The sequence below is a fragment of the Fusarium proliferatum genome, assembly GCF_900067095.1.
Source record: "Fusarium proliferatum ET1 genome assembly, contig: FPRO_scaffold005, whole genome shotgun sequence".
Classification (NCBI taxonomy): domain Eukaryota; kingdom Fungi; phylum Ascomycota; class Sordariomycetes; order Hypocreales; family Nectriaceae; genus Fusarium; species Fusarium proliferatum.
The window spans coordinates 838,740-858,355 of NW_022194794.1; the positions used below are offsets into that span (position 1 = coordinate 838,740).

The 19,616-nt window shown below is 49.0% G+C and overlaps 6 protein-coding genes across 6 annotated transcripts; 3 read left to right on the forward strand and 3 right to left on the reverse strand.

The window, feature by feature from the left end:
- Positions 1-207: 207 nt before the first annotated feature.
- Positions 208-618, forward strand: FPRO_10542 (uncharacterized protein; the record flags this gene model as incomplete). Its single annotated transcript, XM_031231516.1, has 1 exon — positions 208-618. The coding sequence occupies one exon, from the start codon at positions 208-210 to the stop codon at positions 616-618; it is 411 nt and encodes a 136-aa protein (XP_031081545.1).
- A 78-nt stretch (positions 619-696) lies between these two features.
- FPRO_10543 (uncharacterized protein) lies at positions 697-6,329 on the reverse strand (the record flags this gene model as incomplete). The annotated part of the gene is made up of 3 exons (XM_031231518.1): positions 697-2,021; positions 2,072-3,035; positions 3,084-6,329. 3 exons carry the CDS (start codon positions 6,327-6,329, stop codon positions 697-699), a joined length of 5,535 nt encoding a protein of 1,844 aa, XP_031081546.1.
- Positions 6,330-9,180: 2,851 nt separating this feature from the next.
- On the forward strand, positions 9,181-10,218 carry FPRO_10544 (uncharacterized protein; the record flags this gene model as incomplete). The annotated part of the gene is made up of 2 exons (XM_031231519.1): positions 9,181-9,915; positions 9,964-10,218. The coding sequence occupies 2 exons, from the start codon at positions 9,181-9,183 to the stop codon at positions 10,216-10,218; spliced, it is 990 nt and encodes a 329-aa protein (XP_031081547.1).
- A 169-nt stretch (positions 10,219-10,387) lies between these two features.
- FPRO_10545 (putative UDP-glucose 4-epimerase Gal10) lies at positions 10,388-11,749 on the reverse strand (the record flags this gene model as incomplete). Its single annotated transcript, XM_031231520.1, has 4 exons — positions 10,388-10,791; positions 10,841-11,291; positions 11,365-11,575; positions 11,721-11,749. The coding sequence occupies 4 exons, from the start codon at positions 11,747-11,749 to the stop codon at positions 10,388-10,390; spliced, it is 1,095 nt and encodes a 364-aa protein (XP_031081548.1).
- A 1,712-nt stretch (positions 11,750-13,461) lies between these two features.
- Positions 13,462-16,608, forward strand: FPRO_10546 (uncharacterized protein; the record flags this gene model as incomplete). Its single annotated transcript, XM_031231521.1, has 2 exons — positions 13,462-13,783; positions 13,829-16,608. 2 exons carry the CDS (start codon positions 13,462-13,464, stop codon positions 16,606-16,608), a joined length of 3,102 nt encoding a protein of 1,033 aa, XP_031081549.1.
- Positions 16,609-16,959: 351 nt separating this feature from the next.
- FPRO_10547 (putative ATP-dependent RNA helicase) lies at positions 16,960-19,399 on the reverse strand (the record flags this gene model as incomplete). The annotated part of the gene is made up of 2 exons (XM_031231522.1): positions 16,960-19,218; positions 19,271-19,399. The coding sequence occupies 2 exons, from the start codon at positions 19,397-19,399 to the stop codon at positions 16,960-16,962; spliced, it is 2,388 nt and encodes a 795-aa protein (XP_031081550.1).
- Positions 19,400-19,616: the final 217 nt, after the last annotated feature.

Here is a 19,616-nt window from a genome sequence, read left to right on the forward strand (position 1 = left end):
CTCTTATATCTCAGATTATTTCTGTCATATCGCTCATCACCTATATTACTCATCGCCTCTATTGTCACGAGACGTCTTCCCAACACACCACCAACGATATGCTCGCCAAGCTCACTGACACCCGAAAACATTGAGGCTACCACCAAAACGACCGATGACACCATTGACACACCGAAATCTTCTACCAACGAGCTCGAATCCGCCGCCATGGACCTAGAATCCGCCGCAAAGGACCTAGAATCCGCCAACAAAATGCAGCTCGAATCTCTCAACAGACTAGAGCTCAACGTCAGCAAAGTCGATTCGAGAGTGCGCCGTATGAAAGGCGAGCTGCAGAAGAAGCAGAGACCAGAAGAGTCAGGGCGTGTCGTCAAAAGGGTTCAGGAGAAAGACAAGGGGCAGAGGGTGCCACTAATGCTGAAACATACCCTTTTGCCAGAAGAGACACAAAAGAGAATATTGGAGGAAGCCAAGAAAAGGGTTGCATCTGGGGACCGCACAAACCATGGCCTGCCCATAGATACCGACAGGTTGAGCGCTGCCAGAGCTGTACTAGAGAGCCAACGGGCAAGTTCTAGTCTTGGAGAAAAAGAAAGATCATCTCATCATAAGCTATAAGAGGTATCTGATAATAAAAACACCCAACGCCTATCCCCCCCAAACCTGCCATTGATGCTTATGTTGGATACTAGAGGGTTAATTAATCTCTTCCACGAATCCAATCTGCCTCCTGGCATCCGCTCCCCCTCCAGGTCCTGAAGCAAGTCTCTTTGCCAATCTCTCCTGCGTCTCAACCAATTTTTTCTGTGCCTCGAGTCTCCTCTTGACTCTCTCATCTGCACCGCGTTCGATGCGTTCCAACTCTTCACGCTCACTGATGCGTAGACTACTAAGTGCTTGCGCATTACCGGCTCGTTCAGAGTTCAATTTAGATTCCCACTCAATCATCTTCTGTTGTCTGGTCTCTTCGGCTAGGAGTTCAGCTGCGGCGACTTGTTGGATACGCTCGAGACTGGACTGCGTAACCTTGCTCTGCTCCAGCTGTCGTCTCTTGACAGCTGCTAGGAAGAGCGTTTCTTCAAGATCAGCCTTTTGTCGGGTTGCATTGATATCTTCGTTGTGAAGTCTGCGACGGCGGGCGTCCTCGATCTCTGCCTTGTGATTCCAGATCTCTCTCTCCACACTGGCCACTTCCTTTGCTCGTGCGAGCGCAATAGCGTGATCTTCAGTTTCAAGTGCCAGTCGTCGTAATCTGGCTTTTCTTTCGCGTTCTTGGACTACCATATCATTGGGGAGACCAACTGCATCATCAGGCTGGTCTCCAGAGTTGGCGTAGTAGACATCCACTGCTCTGTTCGCCCGAAGAAGGCAGAGAAGCTGGTCTCGAGTATCCGATTCGGGCATCACTTTGCTGACGTACATTGTCGGAGAATATGTAAACTCGCCATCAGTGTAATGGTTGAACGGTTTGTTGATCTCCTTCCACATAGCCACTTTCAAGAAACTGCGAGTAGTGACAATAGGGTCTGTAGAATCGAAGCAAAGAAGAAGCAGAGACTTTCCATGCGACTGCAAGGTCAAATCCGAACCAGCGTCAATCAAGAACGTCATCACCTTCTGCATGAGCTTCTCTGCATCTGCCGTCATTTTACCAGACCCTGCGCCATGGCGACAGACTTCACCCAAAGCAGATCTTCCGTCGTGTAGTGGACTAGGGAAGTCAGGATGATGGCCATGTTCCACTAGAACTGATACTGCTGCAAAGTTGAGTTCTCTGGCGGAGTTGTGTAGTGATCCATCATCTTTCGATTGATCAAATGCCAGTAAGTTGCCCATCATGCGAGTTGACAGCTCACCACCAATATCGGTGGCCATTGCGAGAGGTGTTCTGCCCATGGCATCGGTAATATCGACACTCGCTCCTTCGATGAGTAGTTCCTTAACTATATCAGGTCGGCGAGCTTGGATAGCGATCATAAGGGGGGTGGTTCGGCTGATTGTTGTCTCGAAGTTGACGTTCGCTATAAATGTTAGATCTGAGTCTACGAGGAGCAAATGATCAAAGACTTACCACCACGCTGGATCAGCATCTTAATCAGTGCTGAGCTGACCTTTTTCTGTGGCTGGGCAATTGCCCAGGCAAGCACCGTCACCTCTTCAGGCTCCTCCACGCTGTCGTGGATACGATATGTTGTTGTCTGATCGTGATAGAAACCAGCATCCAACAACGTCTGCAACAGCTCTGTCGACCTAGGATACTGTGAAATCGCCCTGATGAGAATCGGATCAGACCCAGCACTCCGCGTCATTACATCTAGCCCGACCTCTCCATCGCGATATCCTGAAAAGAGTTCAAACAGCTTCAGCACCTCATCAGGTGACCTTGCCGTATCAAACACACGTTCGAAAGCAAGCGTGAGAGTCTGTGGTGATGGCTTGCAAGCAAGCAGCCTTTCTGTCCAATGGGCATTACCCTTTGATGCCGCGGAAACCAGGGGTTCTCCATTCTCAAAGTCAATATCAACCCCATGAGCGACAAACAAGTCAACAAACTCATCAGCCAATGACTCAGTCTCGTCTGTGCTATTCTTCATCACCTGCACCAGAGCACTGCTGACAGACACTCCTTTAGCCCCTTTCGCTAGAAGCATTTTTGCAACCTCTAGACCGTTCGGGGAGAACCATGTGCTGAACTGTGTCTCTGAGAATCCATTTTCGAAAAGCTTGAGTATCTCGTCCTCGTCGATCTTACTGCCCAGGAGAAGATCTAGTGCCGCAACCTTGACACCTTGCACAGCTTGGGTAAGGGCAAAGCAACCATTTGTGAACGGCGATGCTCCAGAATCAAGCAAGACCTGTATTAGCCGTTCATCTGGTTCGTCTTCACCAACTGCCTTGCTCAAGGCGATGTGGACTTCATCCACAGCTGGCATGCCTGCCTTCATCAGATCTTGAACTATATGCAGCCTGGTATCTTGGTTAAGCTTCCAGCTTGCCTTCATGGCCCTAACCAAAGTCGGAGGCGATGCCTTTTTCTACAAACACGTTAGCGGCAGCGTTTCCAAACAACTTGTCAAACTTACCTGATTACCGCCCTCGTGCCACAATCCCAACAATAACTCAAGACTACCGACAAAGGCACTTCGGGTTGCTGCCACAACTGCCTCGCCGTTACTGTAGTTGGGGTCTGCACCCGCTGCCAGCAAAACACGCAACACTTCATGTCCCTCTTCCCCGTACTTTGCAGCTGAAACGAGCTGAATGTCGACAACCTCTCCAGAAACACCCCTCTTGAGGAGACGCTGAAAGACCATTGCCCTTTTGTTCAAATCTCTAACCTCAGTCGCAGCTTGGAATCCACGCTCCAATGTCATCTTCTGAGTATCGGCATTGGACTTGAGAAGCACATCAAGAACTTCAACAGAACCACCGCGGCATGCTTCAATGATAGCTTGACCTCCGTTGGTGGAAATACTGGCACCATGAGCAATAAGAATATCCCCAAGTTCGAGATCACCATCCCTCGCCGCGACAAGCAGAGCGTTAGAGGCTGCTTGAGATGAGACCCCAGATTTTGCTAGACGATTGCAGATTATAAGACGAACCGTCCAGTCGGCGATCTTCATCGCTTGATCCAAGCAAGAATCTCTGGTCTCGTCCGTATGCTTGAGCTGTGAGAGAAGAAGATCCAAGACTTCGACGGACTCTTTGGTGACAGCAAGTGTCAGGGCTTCCCCATCAGACGCATCAGCATAAGTGGCTAGAACGCATATCAAAGCTACGTCTGTAGTGAAATGGCTAATAGCATGGATCAATGCTCTGTTGACTTCACGAGGGGAGGCTCCAGATTCTACTAGACTCTTAGTGAAAGTCAAGCGGGTCATAGGATCCGAGATCTTTAGGGCCTGCGGAAGAGCGAATGCTAGTGATGCCGCTGTCGGTGGTTTCTCACTGGCGAACAGGGTATCAACTATCGTGTCCTTCGCTTCTTTGACCGCACTGCATAGTGCTCTTGCCTGGAAAGCGTTCACATCGGCGCCGCGATCCAAAAGTTTCTGCAGTGTTTTGAACGAGGCATTGCCAGATTTGTCCTCGATAAGAGTCTGGACTTCATGCACAAGCATTGCATCCAGGTTGATCTTCTTGGGTGATCTGGTCAGAATAACATCAAGCTTCCACGCTTTGTTCTCGCTGGAAGGGATTTTTGCTAGTCCTTCGAGACAAACAGAGATGGTGTCATGGTTGTGTTTGCCCAAGGTCAGGATCAGATCAATAACCTTGGGGTCAGGGGTTTGGGCGGCTTTCTGCAGAATATGGCCATTGAGGCCGTTGATGTCTGGCCTTCCTTGTTCAAGGATAAGTCGAAGAAGAGACATGTCAACAGGGATTTCCGATATATTCGCAAGGAGAGCTTCCGCGACCTGTTGTCCAGCGACGCTCGCCCTGGCGTTAAACAGCATTGACATCATCTCGTACCTGATTTGGTGGTTATCGATACTCATCACATTGTTGACATGCGCAGCTGCTGTCTGGGGAGAAGCGTTTTGCATCAATTTGGTGAACAACCCCAGGTCCATCTGATTTATGATCTGGGTGAGTCCAGCGCCGTCGTCATAATTGATGTCCGCATTATACTTGAGTAAAAGATCGATCAGAGCATCATCTCTCTGGGAAGGGTCTTCACTGATTGCATCTTGAAGAGCCTTGTGCAAAGCTGGGCCGGTCAGAGCTCCCCTTAGGAACATTTCAACCATACGATATCGATCCGTCGGGGGGAGGCTCTTGACTAGAGGAAATATTGCGGTAAGTGTTTCGTTTGAAGGTCTTGCAAACAGGATTTTGGCTGCCATGTCTGCATTTCCGGCTAGGATTGCTATGCGTAGGGCCTCTCCGTTCTGATAATCAGGCGATGCAACAGCGTGACGGTTAGTGATGCGTGGCTTTACCTGCCCATTTTGCTTCCCACTGGGTGGCTCGCGAAAGTGAGGGTTGAGTAGAAGTTCTACAGAATGAGCGTCCCCAGCTTTAGCAGCTAGAATGAGGCAATCATTCAGGACATCGCCATTTGCTCCCCGTCTGAGGAGCGAGTATAGCAAATTTTGTCGAGTTCCAGGATCTGCATGCTCAGGAATCAGAGGGACACAACTTGATGCCAACGTAGGATCAATCTTGGACGATCCGTTGAGAAGAGAGCCCACAAGGCTGGTTTGGCCCTTTGAAATGGCGGTTTTCAAAGCAGAAGCGTCGTTGTGCTCGATTGAAGCCCCATAACGAGCCAAAAGGTCAGCCATATCAAAGAACTGTGTCTCGCAGGCCACTTCAAGTGATCTTTCCAGTATAGGGCCCTGGGCGCCGCAACAAAGCAGAAGCTCAGCAAAGTCAAGTTTTGACCGTGGTTCTAGTTCTGTGTTGTTCATGAGCTGCTCGAAAGCCTCATCAAGGCCGGGACTTTGAGGCGACTTGTTTCCCGTGGCAATTGCCATTGCGATATCTCTTCGCTGGTCGTTGATAGCGATTTTGAGAGCTTCAGCGTTATTGTAGTTCCCGTCTGCGGTGGAACGACTCAGATGTAAAACAGTGTCGAAACATTGTGCTCTTGTGGCGTCGGTAAGCGCCTGCGATGTGCATATCTCTTCCGGCCGTCCATCAGATCTTAGAATGAGCGATGCGATCTCTGATAAAGCTGGAACAGAGCACGCTTTGCGGAATTCGTCCTGCCCCTCCGCAGTGTTGGATGCATTTGCTCCATACCTCAATAGGACCTCAACGATTCGTGCATTTCTAGTTCTTACCGCAGCTGGAAGACAAATATCGAGGGTCAATGGGTCAGCATGCGGAATAAGCACATGTACCATGTCTAGCTGGTCTCGTTCGATTGCGGACTTGAGAAGGCGAGTTCGATCAAGGCCATGTTCAACGCTTTTTCTTCTGTTTAATAATCCCTGCTTCTGAGTCTGCATACCACCTAGGTCGACACCGGCTGCAGCCAATTTCGCAATCAAAGATTCGGCTACACCGGGAGAGCCTGAACTGTCGACCCAAGAATTCAAGACGTTTAGTATCTCTTTGGTATCCCAATGCTTTCCTTTTTTCAGGTTACTCGACGAGAAGGCTCGCGACAAACCACTCTTAGGTCGCAGCTGTGCGACTTCAGCGGACCGCCTCTGCAGCAGGCCCTCAGCGACTTCATCATCACCGTGAGTTCGGAAAGAGGTTGGGTGAGGTGGTCGCGTGAGAGGAGTAGGGGCATTGGGTGGTAGTGAGAAACCCCATTGCTGTGATAATTGGATAATGCGCCTCTGTCGGGCGTTAACCGTCGAGGAATTCATTTTAAGATGCGGGTATCATTTGAATTGGCGAGTAGACGAGTCAATGATGATATAAGCTGTTGGAAGACGGATGCCGACTCGATTTGAATCCTGTAAATCTGACTGCGTTGTACTGGGTATCAAATAATGAATGCGTGTTTGTTGTAGTAGTTGAAAGAATGCAAAATGAGATGGATGAATGATGCGTGGTTGAGAAGAATGAAAGTCAGCCCCTCACAAGGCTGCGTTGATATTGTTATCGTACAATGGAGGAAACAAAACACGACCCGGTACTTCCTGGCTTGACCGAGTGTGCGGTGGCCTCGCCTTTTGTCTCGAGGTGAGGTCCAGTCGGAGGCGGTTCTTAGTGTTACAGAATATGCCTGAAGCCGGGGGGAGCCTGAAGGCTGTGATACCCCACTGTGTGGGCACTAAGCCACAGCCGCAACACCCCACATGTGTCTGGGTGTCACATCGTGTAATTCACTGGACATGAGCCTCCAATGAGACCCGATATCTTGTATGTAGTCTTGATTTCAAGGTTCAATTGCATTATAGACCTGTACTACTAGTCTTCAAGCTCAAGGACGTAATCGCATTAAGTTCGGCAGTGTAGAATATCTTCTGTTTAACGTAAATTACACTTCGTACTCGGCCTGTTATCGTATGAGTGGATGCCCTGTCGTTGAGGTAAACGCCCTAAAACATGCACTCTAATTGAGGTGACGTATAGCGGCCCAAGGTCTAATGATAATCACTGACCCCAGCATTGAACGAAACAATGGTTGCAAATCACTAATTCAACTGCAGTGTCTTTCCAATTACCCCAATGAACATCTCAATACAATCAGCCGGCCTCAATAAGAATCCTCCGACGCACGCATACAGGGACACTCCCTGGACGAGCTTGCGAAGCTCTTCTCATGCCAAGCCGCCTGCACTGCCACGATCCTCTGTCATGACATCTGCTCCAACTGCCACTGACACATGAAACCAACGCCCGACCCCCTGGCTGAAAAACTCTCGCGGCGATCACTAGGCCGTAAACAGGCCAGTTTGGGCGACGCCTAAGAATAAACCCGTCGGGAGGTTGGACCGACGCCTCCGTCTAAGAGGAGCTGGCCACGCGTATGCTGGCGTAGCCTCAACCTAATTGAGACCTTCTTTCGAGACTAATGTGAGAACTTCTGTAAACGAGTTGTGAATGGGCTGATGTTTAAAGGATCCTTCTCGTGGTTCGTGTACAGGAGCATAGAATTAGCGTTAGAAGTTTAGCCAAACTGTTGGAACAACGTTGTAGTTGACGAGGACTAAGCCCTTTGGGGGTAGCATTTCGAACATTCTTTTACAACTCATGGAACAACAAATTTACTTCCTCTCTTCCTTATCGTCACTTCGTCATCTTCTTTTTTTCGATTGACTCAATCGGTGTCACCGTATATTGACTTAAGAGAGGCGTAACTGCAATTATGCTTACTCAATCGTTTACCCTAGATCAAATACTTGGACTGATAGTCAACACCCTGGATTCAATACTGACTGTCCTGCAGAAACCAGTAGATGGCATGAATGGCATCGCGTTGATTAACCCATTGAGAACTAGCATGACGATCTGATCAACAATCGAGATGCAGGCTCGTTCAGGACTGACCTGGTCCCTGGCGTGCCCATATTAGCTGTCAACTAAGTTCGCAACAGCCTTGAAACAAGCAATGCGCAAGCTTAACTTGGGCAAAGCCACACTCGGCATTTGCTTTGAAGTAGTAGCCAATCTACACACTTCGAATTCATGATATCATAAAGCTGTCATTTCGGTTACCATTGAAGGGGCCATCTAAATCGTGACCGCTCATTCCAAATTAGCTGAGGCATCACGAGATTCATCTGATCAAAGCGCTGTAACAATGGTGTATTCCAGCAATACGAGAACGCGTAAGGATGCAAGAGAACACCCTCAGGCTTCCAGGCGCAACGTATCCGCGTATCTGTGACTACCTATGGTACAGACTAGCTCCGAGAAGCATTGTTCATAACATCGTAGGCCCGGATCATCATGGAATGGCATGCGGTAATAGTGAAGCAGATTTATCGCAATTGGCTTCTGAGATTAAAGGCTCCTTATAATTTCCACTGCAAGTATAGATGGGCATTTAAATTTCGTCTCGGGCCCCAGACTGACCAAGTATGAGGATCTTTAATGTCAGGGACTGAGCTACAGGGTAGCGTACTTGCTGTGTAAGTGATGTGGGTAAGAGCTTAGCCGTCCACCAGCACAGCTCAGTTTAATCAATACATTGGACGAGATTTAATATAAACATATCGACTTATGAGTGCTGGCTTTATTTCAACCGAGTGGCATGGGGGAAACTGCTGATTGGGTGCTTATATGTCTAAATACTGGATACAAATGAGAGGATAACCCACGGCTCTCCGTGCCTAAGCAGTGTCATCTGCCTTGTGGAAGGGGAACTGTAAGCAATGAGACCATGGATCTTACCAGTCACTCAGCCGAGTAAGCACTCTCTCTAATAGCATATCGACCCTGCAATATAATTCGAGATATTCACATCAACATCTCCTCTCTTCTATCTATATCCGAAATCGCAATCATGACGTGCAATCACCTCAGTATCATTACCCCGCCATCATGGGCCCGGTCCCCAATCCCCGCCATAGCTCCGAACCACTCCTCCATCAAAAACCGCCCTCTTCCGACCCGACACATTAATAATCCCCAGTCCCGACACTCACCCTCATGGCTCAACCTCTCCGTCGCTCCCTGCTCAGAACCAGCACAATATCAAAATCACTCACACCCTCAATCCCCATCCAGCGAATCTCTAGAATAACATCACATTTCTCAACAGCAACAATGGCGCCTGTACCCCCCAAGATGAAGGCCGTTCAGATTAACAAGAACGGCGGCACTGAAGTCCTTGAGTTCAACGATGTTGCTGTTCCTAAAGCTGGCGAAGGCCAGATCCTCGTCAAGAATCAGATTGCGGGCTTGAACTATATCGATACGTACTTCCGAAGTGGTCTCTACAAGGCGCCCCAGTTTCCTCTTACGCTTGGTCGTGAAGCCGCTGGTACTGTTGTTGACGTTCACTCCTCTGTTAAGGGTTTTGAGAACGGTACGCGCGTGGTCTTCATGGGAACTGTGGGCGCATATGCTGAGTACAGTGTCGTCAACGCTTCTGACGCTGTCAAAATCCCCGACGAGGTTCCCACTGACCAAGCTGTCGCCGCTTATCTCCAAGGTCTGACAGCATGGACCTTCATCCGTGAAGCTGGTCAGGTCAAGGCTGGTCAATGGGTTCTTGTTCACGCTGCCTCTGGAGGTGTAGGCACTCTTCTTGTTCAGCTGCTCCGAATTGTCGGTGCCAAGGTTATTGGTACTGCTAGTTCAGAGGAGAAGCTTGCGCTTGCGAAGAAGAATGGTGCGGAGTGGGTCATCAACTCTCACGATGATGTTGTTGCAAAGGTTAAGGAGATCACTGGTGGTCATGGTGCGGATGTTATCTTTGATGGTGTGGGCAAGGCTACTTTCGATGGAGATCTCGAGATGATTGCTGCCAAGGGTAGCCTCATCTCTTTCGGCAACGCAGTAAGTGTATTTCAACAACGTTCGCATCTCAAGCTAACAACAATATAGTCCGGCGCCGTGGACCCTGTGAGCCTCTTCCGACTTACACCCAAGTGTGTCCGCTTGATGCGCCCCGTAGTCAACGGTTACGTCTCCGAGCGAGCTGATCTTGAAAAGTACACATCCGAGCTCTTCGATCTCATCAAGTCCAAGAAGCTCGAACTCACCATTCACAAGGTGTACCCTCTCAAGGACGTGGCACAGGCACACCAGGACATTGAGAGCCGAAAGACGATTGGAAAGCTGCTCATTAAAATCGATTAAGTCTAGCCTTTTTATTTTCATTTTCAATGCGCTGTCTGTCTATAATGCTATATGGATGGTTCAACCATGACCAAAAAACATAAATCTTTTAAGAAGTTTTCATCTCGCTCCGTAAACTGCAAGAGGCCTGCTCGCACAAGGGTGGCCTCGGTCATCATTATTTCTATTTTTAAGCCTTGGAAGACTTGACAGCCTCAACCATCTCGGCGGGAGGATCTTGTCGGTAACCCTTGGGGTTGTTGCTGACCCATTTCCAGAGGTCGTCGCAGGCCTTCTCCATTGTGAGCTCGGTCTTCCAGCTGAGCTCCTTGTTGGCGAGGGTCGGGTTGGCAGTGAGGTCGAGAACGTCTCCTTGTCGTCGAGGTTTGACCTCGTAGGGGAGATCGCGGCCAACGACCTTGCTGAAGGCCTTGATAATCTCAAAGACAGTGCTTCCACGGCCGGAACCCAGGTTCCATGCCTTGACACCAGGCTGGTTCTCGCGCAGGTAGTTAAGAGCGACAAGGTGGCCGCGGGCAAGGTCAACAACGTGAATGTAGTCTCGAATGGCAGTACCGTCGCGAGAGGAGTAGTCTACCAGATGTTAGAAGATGCGCAGCAATTATGGTATAGAAAAACTCACCATCGCCGAATACCAAGAGCTTCTCACGTTCGCCAGTAGCAACCTTTCCAAGGAGGGGAAGCAGGTTGTAAGGAACACCAGCGGGGTCCTCACCCATGATACCAGTGGGGTGAGCACCACAAGGGTTGAAGTATCGCAGCAGAGCACCGTTCCATTGCTTGAACTCCTTACCAGCCTTCTCCAAGTTGCTTCGCTGGGCGTTAATGAAGTCGGTGATAACGTCCTCGATCATGGACTTGGTGCGGCCGTATGTATTGGTAGGTCCAATGGGGCAGTGCTCAGGGATAGGAATCATGTTGGGGAAACGAGTAGCATCGCCATAGACAGTAGCGGAGGAGGAGAAGACGATGTTGTTGACGTTGTTGCGCTCCATGGAGCGGAGCAGAGAGATGCTGCCACCGACATTGACACGGTAGTACTCGAGAGGGATCTCGCCAGACTCGCCAACAGCCTGGATGGTGTTAGTCGTAGATGATCGCATTGGTTGACATGTGACTTGCCTTGAGAGCAGCAAAGTGAATGACACTGTCAATGGCAGGGTGCTTGGCAAAGACCTCGTCGATGGCCTTCTCGTCCGTGACATCGACCTTGTAGAAGGTAGGTCGACGACCGCAGATCAGCTCGATACGGTCTAGGACAACCTCTGAAGAGTTGTAGAGGGAGTCAACGATAACGACATCGTAACCGTGCTCAAGAAGGGCGAGAGTGGTGAAAGAGCCGATGTAGCCGGTACCACTGGAGGATCAATCGTTAGCTGGTGCTTCTTTGTCTATTGCGACACCGTATGATCCGTCATGAAGCTTGCGACAACAAACACAATGTCCGAGACCAATGAGAGATAGGAGGAGTCAGTGTCGCAAGGGGTAAATGGGTGGCGTACCCGGTGACGAGAACAGTTCCAACAGGCATTTCCAATATATTTCTTTGTTCTGACTGAGCGATTCAAGATTGCGGTGAAAAAACACAAAGCAAAAGGAAGTCGAGGAGGCGGGTTGCGTTGAGGGATGGCGGGGTTAAAGGTCAATGAATGAATTGGTAGGGGGGAATTGTCGGGGATGGCGGGGCAGCTGTTTTTTTTTGGGCTCGCTAGGCTCGCTCATTATTATTAGAAGGAGGGGGTTCGTGCTGATGTGATTGACGCTGCTAATTTAATGGCGGTGGGACTTCAAGGATCTTGACATGCCCATGCCTCATGGAGGATTATTCGGGGCTTGAGGCTGAAGTCTCAGCAACGACTAGACTGTCGATGTCGGATCTCACGAGAATGAGTCGAATGATTGAGAAGGAGTGGCAAATAATATCGCAGCATGGCATAGGCCCGATTGGATTACACTCAAAAATCGAGTTTACAAAATGCGCTCCATACAACGGCCTTGTACGTAGTAACGACGGTTTACCCGGCTTGAACTGGACCGAAGAGACGATCATGGTGGGCGGGCAGGGTATTTGTGGAGTACGGGCCTCGTAATGTTTATTATATCTCTTACATTCTCTGTCGTATTATGGATGTATTTAATCAACCTGCACTCTAAGAAACAATGCGTCGTGTAGTTGGCAATTAAGGGAGAAGTAAACCTTTGGTGTCGTCCACTCATGAATAATGACTCCTCTAACTTATGTATCTATGCATTGATAGCGCTCTCTCCGATGGCTAAACCCGACTCTGAGACTTCGTATTGCTTTTCGTATCGGCCACGAATCTGAAGGAATGCAGATATTGTAAGAGAATGCTAATCGATATTCCTCATTTCATACAAATTCAGAGGAATTATCTTGCACTTTGCTCAGAGTCGAGGCTTTAATGGACTGTGAGTACGAGTCTCGATTCTTCACTAGGTAATAACTCTAAGTGAAGTTGAGTTGGTCTCGATCAGATGCAGCGGAATATGGAACGATGGCGCCCTTTAACAGGCATTGATTTGACAAAGGCAAAATGAAAATTAACAAGGCAGTTCATCTGCCTGAGGTCTATTAAGCTGAATTTCTTGAACCAATCTTGATGCTGCTTTACTGTGATTTGGGAGATTTTGTACGACGCCAGTGCACGTGATCACGTACAACCAGCCTCTCGATTTGCGCCGCCTAATCCTCGGCGCGTATCGCGTCGGCTGCATACAGCATCTTCGCGATAGCATCACAAGAAGTACCGACAAAAAAAGAAAGACGCATTTCAACAAGCCAGCAAAAAGAACTCATCGCCGATACCGAAATTATTGCACTGCCATCATCGCCCGACTTTTGACAAAACCTGCCAGGACTCATTGTTTGCTAATCTCACCGCCACCAACATGTTTCTTTGTTGTGTTTGACTGCATCTCAGCGCTAAGATTGGCCAGCCAAGCTGGCATACGGCAAACCTGTCTTTGTGAATCACAACTAGAGGCGGGGAGCTATTTGGTGGTGTTGCTTTTATACGTCTGTGTGGTAGACGCACAAAGTTAGTGCTGCTATTTTCATCTCAGAGAACAAAGAACGACCACTTTCACGCCTCATCCTCATCTTAACGACAACGGACACTTTCATGAAACAAAAAGGCGCCCTTTCTTTCAAACTGAAATCTTTTTGTTGTTCAATCCTCTGTTCACACCATCTTCACTCAATCTTCACATTCCACCTCAAACATGCCTCCCAGAGTCAGCAGACGTACTACCCGCCTCACAAGCCTGGAGCCCGAGCAACAATCTACGAATCAGCCGCCGAATACGTTGGTGAGGCCCCATCTACCGGCCCTGCAAGGAACGCCCAGTACACGGAGGCAGTACACATATGGCTCTGGTGCTGAACCACCGCCGAAAGTGGGAGCTGGTCTACAGCGCATGGATTTGGGCAGTGCCGTCAATCAAGCCCTTGCGAACAACGCCGATGATGAGGAAGACTTTGTTCGGCCAGCAAAGCCAAGGGCAGCTTCCTCAAGGGCAGATGACGCAGGTCCATCGAGAGACAGTGAGTGACATGGACATTGCTCTCGACAAGTCTAACATGGAATAGATACATTACGCTCAGCAACAGGCAACGTTAAGCAATTAGCGATTGAGAGAGATGATGATAGCTCACTAAGCTTTGGGTTGGAAAGTGAATACTACGAAGATGCAACAATAGGATCGGTGCCATCCTTGACAGCAAGTACTGAAAGGCAGGTTGCTGCACCCAACCTAAACCCTCGAGCTCAACGAGATACGTCTGTACAGCGCAGCCTGCAGCCATCTCGTCTAAGCGAGCAACACAATGTCGAGACGCAGCCCAGTAGACCTAGGGACACCCAACAAACGTCACTCCAAGTACCGAGACAAACACGGCAACAATCGCACGAACTAGAAGAAGACGAGACAGAAAAGAGGGACGCGCCTCCTACTCGTAGCAGGACTTCAGCGAACACACCAGCCCCAAACAAAACTCGACAAAGTCAGCCCCGGCCTCAAAACCCCCCGACAGTGGAAGATAGCGAGCAGAGTGAAAGCTCTGCTGGAAGCGATCAAGACGACAGTGAGAGGGAAACCCGATATGGAGGCAATGCCAGAAAGGCACGTACAATCACAAAGAAGACTTCTACACGTACAGTTACCAACCCAAGCCGTCGACAGACAGCACAACAGCTATCTCGACAGGCTGCTCCTGAGAGGAGAGATCAAAGAACAAGCGGAGGACAGAGCCTTTTTTCTAGAGTCGATAGGCCTGCTTCGCAATCAAGCGCATTTGAAAAGGCCCGTCAAATTCCCCATGATCCACAAGAGCGTGTCCAGGACATTCAGCGAGAAATTCATGAAGCAGAGGATCAAATTGCTCGTGAACGAGCCGAGAGAGCCGAGAGAGAACGAGCGCCCCAAATAGAGCCGTGGCGTCAATGGTATCGGGAACAGATTGCTTGGTTATCAACACTCTGGCCATTCAATCTGATCTGGAGACGGCGTGGAGACGATGAATTTGACGATTTTGACGATGATCAATACAACAATGGTGGCCCTACGGATTGGTGGAAGTTACTGAACCCCATGACATATCTACAATCTGTCGTATGGTTGGTCGACAAGATTATGGATAATTTCGTCAATTTTCTCGACAGATTATCTGGTATTCAAATCCGAGGGTCTCAGATCGAAGGAGTTGTCTATACTGTTCTCATGGTCGGTGTTAGCTTGCTTTTAGGAGTCTTCCTGTATTCAGGCATGGGAGCTGTGAAACCATCTCTACCGAGCATTCCAAGCTTTGGCTTAGGTGATTTCCACATCCCGAACCCTTCTGGCTTTGTTCACAACGTCGGAGATATGATGCCATCGTTCTCAATGCCCCCATGGCCTTCCTGGAGCAGGGACGACAATGAGTATGATGTCTTTGCAGAGACTCCCATTAACAACATTCAACTTACGGATGAAGTCAAAAAGGCAGTTAAGAAGCTGACGTCAAAACTAAGTGACCAGAAGAAAAGTCTCGAGAAACTGGAAGCAAAACTCCCTCAATTTATCACCATGGAAACCGTCAATGGAAAACCATCTATTCCTCAACAGTTCTACCATGGTCTTCAAGATTATCTAAAAGAGAGCGGGAGCTTTTTGAACATGAAGAAGAAGGGCGGAAATTTCGAGATCTCCACGGAAAAGCAGTGGAAGGCTATTGTGGCTGGACTCGGTAAAGACAAAGATTTCCAGGCGAAGCTCACAAAAGTGGTCGACAGCGGCATTGAAGAGAAGCTGCCTACTTTCTGGGACAAATGGTTCAAGAACAACAACAAGATTCTCGACCCGCTCATTGAAAAGGCAATGGCTAAGACAAAAGCTGCTGGATCAGGAGCTGGATTCGACAAGAAAATCGCCCAGATTGTCAATGAACAACTTGGCAAGCAGAACCAGACAGTTGTTACTCGAAGCGAATTCATAAAGCATCTTGGGAATGAATTGGCAACCCATCAGACAACAGTTCAAGCTGAGCTCCAAGAGCTTAAGTCCGATATGTTGACTCATATTCAAGAGTCGATCCGTACTGCACAATTGATGGCTCCACAGGGAACATCGGACGCTGAGATGAGGAAGCTCATTCGAGAGATCGTTGTCCAGACTATATCGGACGAAGTCCTCGGAGTTGGTGCCAAGGCAAAGATTCACGAAGACTGGAACACGCGCCTCAAGCACCAGGTCAACTTCTTTGCAGTTGGTGCTGGGGCTACCATTGATAACTCTCTCACGACAAGTGTATGGGATCCATGGAAGAAGGGCATCGCTACTGAAGAAGCCTTGAAGCGCGGCATCTCTGGCTTACATCCTCTCCCTGCCGCGGCAGCACTTCTCCCTTGGCAAGATGAAGGAGACTGCTTTTGCTCAGTCCATGACATCGATGGCAGCGGACGATACCATGGTGCCAGAATCTCCGTTCATCTTGGCCATCTGGTCGTTCCCACTGATATTGTCATCGAACACATTAATAAGAACGCCACAACAGATCCACTGGCTCGACCGCGACAGATTGAAGTTTTTGCTAGATTCGAAGACAAAATGGAGCGTGATCAGGTCTTTGCCATAACAGCCAACTGGTTCAGGGACGACACAACAAATCGGAATGTGTCTGTTCCCCTATCTGACCAATTCGTCAAGATCAGCGATTTTGAGTATGTCGGAAACGAGTTAAATGACGGCGTACACGTACAGCACATCAAAGATCAGTTCTCCAACCTCGGAATCGGCACAGATCAGATCGTCGTTCGATCCATTGGCAATTACGGCGCGGTAGACCATACGTGCTTTTATCGCATTCGATTATTTGGAAACTTGGTGGAATAGTTGCTGTTAAAACCAGCGGATGAATGAATCTGTTGGCGCAGTTTAGACTTCATTGTGCTTTCTGGGCGTTGGGGATAAGTGGTTGGTTCATGTACATAGTCTTGTATGGAAGTGTGAATTATACGCAAAGCATTGAAGCGTGGAGCTGGTATGGGAGGGACTAGACAACTTTTGCTGAGAATTGTGCTATTTGCAAATTAATCATAACGTTTCTGACGACAGCATAAATCAACTTTCAAAACAGATACTTCATGAGCGTAAACTTGAACATTAACCCTGTGCATTTTAATTCGCAACTTTTGTCTATCCCTATATACAAGGCTCCAAAGGGTATCAAGCCCATCCACCTCCTTAATCCAGTAATCCAGTAGCAAGCGCCTCGAGATCCTCCAAAGTCTCCGGCTCGTCCTGCACCTTGATAACCTTTCCTTTGCCCCTGCTCTTCTTCTCGTCCTCCGAGTCGTCCTCGAACCACTTCTTGGCTCTCTTCTTGGGCGGCTCGCGATCTTCCTCGCTGTCCGATCTGTCGTCTCCCATCGGCAGCGAACGCATAAGCGCCAGAGGATCTTCGCCGTCGTCTGCGTTGTGCAACATGGGTGCGTCGCCGTCGTCGTCTGATACAATGCCCATGCGCTCTGCTCTCTCGGCCGCCTTGCGCTTTTCCCTCTTCTCGCGACGCTTTTGCTTGGCGAGAGCCTTGTCGTCCACATCTGCCTCACGAACACGCGATGTCTCGTCCTCGACGAATTTGCGACGCTGTTCTTCGGCTGGACCCTCTCCCACGAAGTCGTCCTCGTCCTTAAGCTCGTAGATAGCATGAGCGTTACCTTCATCGTCGAATACAACTTTGGTAGAGTTGCCCTTGAACTTGAGCATCTTCTTCTTTGACTTGAGAGCCTTCTCACGACGTTTTGAGTCGACCACGAATGGTTCTTCACCACCTAGACCATCAATGATCTTTGCTGTGCTCTTGAAAGCGTTGTTTGCCTCGTCGTCTAGCTCATCATCCTTCAGCACTCTCTTGACCGACAAGAAATCGCCGTCGTCATCATCCGCCTTCTCATCGCCATCAAGCACAAGCTTGTTGTAGTGACTTGACAGAACGTCTTGATTTGTTCGCTCAAACATCTTGTCGTACTTTGTGCGCACCTCGTTCTTTTTCTTTGACTTCTCGCCATCTTCATCCATCTCAGAGTCGCTAGACATGCCAGCACGGGGAGCATTCTTTATTTTCTTGATATCCTCGCCCTTTCTGAACTTGACCTGTGGTGTACCAGGGAGACCAAGACTAGCAGCGAAGCCATCAAGATCTAGTTTGTTGAACTTGAAAACATCCTTATCTCTTTGTAAATGGACTGACCGCGTGTAACTGATAAATGCCTTTTGGCCAAGATACTTCAGATCTGGGTTCTGGAAGCACATGCTTTGCAGTTGATCCTTGATACTCTTCTTTTTCTTCTCCTTGACATTCACCTTTTGTATGGGGATCTTTTTCTGCTCAAGCTTCTTCAACATTCCTGGCTCTTCGCTAGGGTCGAGGAAAAGCACAGCTCGACCATTGCTCTGGTATCGAGCTGTTCTTCCAACTCGGTGGATATATGTATCTACATCCTCAGGACAATCAGCCTGAATAACCCAGTCAACGGCAGGGAAATCAATTCCTCGCGCTACGACATCTGTCGCAAACAAACACGATTGCTTCGCAGCTGTGAATCTGTTTGTAATCTCCATTCGCGCAATTTGCTTCTGGCGACCGTGAAGATGTAGTAGAGGAATGCCTGGCTGAAGATGACGGAAACTCTCGTATACAAATCGAACTTGTTTGCCTGAGCTCAGAAAGACAATAATCTTGCTCTTCAAATTGGCCTTGATGAAACCATATAATGTGTCGAGTTTCTCTGTCAAAGGTGTGATGATGTAGTGCTGTTGGAGGTTTGTAGGGGTGGCGCTAACTGCTGCTTCGTGAACAGAGACGTATTCGGGGTCCTTCAGACTAAGACGAGCAAGATCCGAGACCTTCTTGCTCTGGGTGGCACTGAACATGAGTGTTTGTCGTGATTTGGGCAGATGCTCGACTAACGCATCAACATCACGTTGGAAACCCATATCCATGATGCGATCTGCCTCGTCCAGGACTAAGAGCTGCAAGTTGTTGGCGTCGAAACCAGCCGTCTGATCAAGATGCTGCAGCATTCGACCAGGTGTGCAAATCAAAATATTCATTCGATCCAATCGTTCCGCTTCTTCCTTCAAGCTCTTTCCACCGATGACCAAGCCTGCAGAGAAAACATGGTTTCTGCCAATCTTTCGAAGCACCTCGAAGATCTGGACTGCGAGTTCTCGAGTGGGAGAGATGATAAGGGCGCCTAGTCCATCGTATTCGGTCCATTGGGCACGATAGAGCTTCTCGAGAACGGGAACAAGGAAAGCTAGAGTCTTCCCGCTTCCTGTCTTGGCGGCTCCCATGACATCTTTGCCCTTGAGAGCCAGTGGAATGGCGTGAGCTTGAACATCGGTAAGGGTTTGGAAATGTGCGGCTTCGAGGCCGGTGGCGGTCGGTACAGAGAGAGGAAGATGGGAAAAGTTCTTGATTTCGTCGGATTTGGGATCCTGAAATGGCATTAGCTAGAGTAAAGGATTGTCGTAAATTTTATCCCCATACCAAATCGTTCACTCGTTGTTCAAGCTGCTGAAGATCCTCTTGATCTCTCTTGCGCTTCTGTTGGCGCTGCTCAGTTCGACCGTTCTTTTGGGGTTTAGGTCCTCGCCCAGGTCGCGCATGAGGAGGCATTGTGGGGAGTCGCGACGATATAGATGAAGAGAATTGAGGCGATGTTCTCTAGACCTTGTCGTTGGCGCAAACCAAAATCGAAGTCCAAGTCCAAAGTCGCTGGAAATTTTTTGGAAAAGGCCCGGCGCCTGGGGATACCGATGGCCGACTGTGGGGCGCTTGACCAGAAGAAGCTTACCGCCATGGCAGAAAAGTTTCACCGCCAAAAAATTGAATC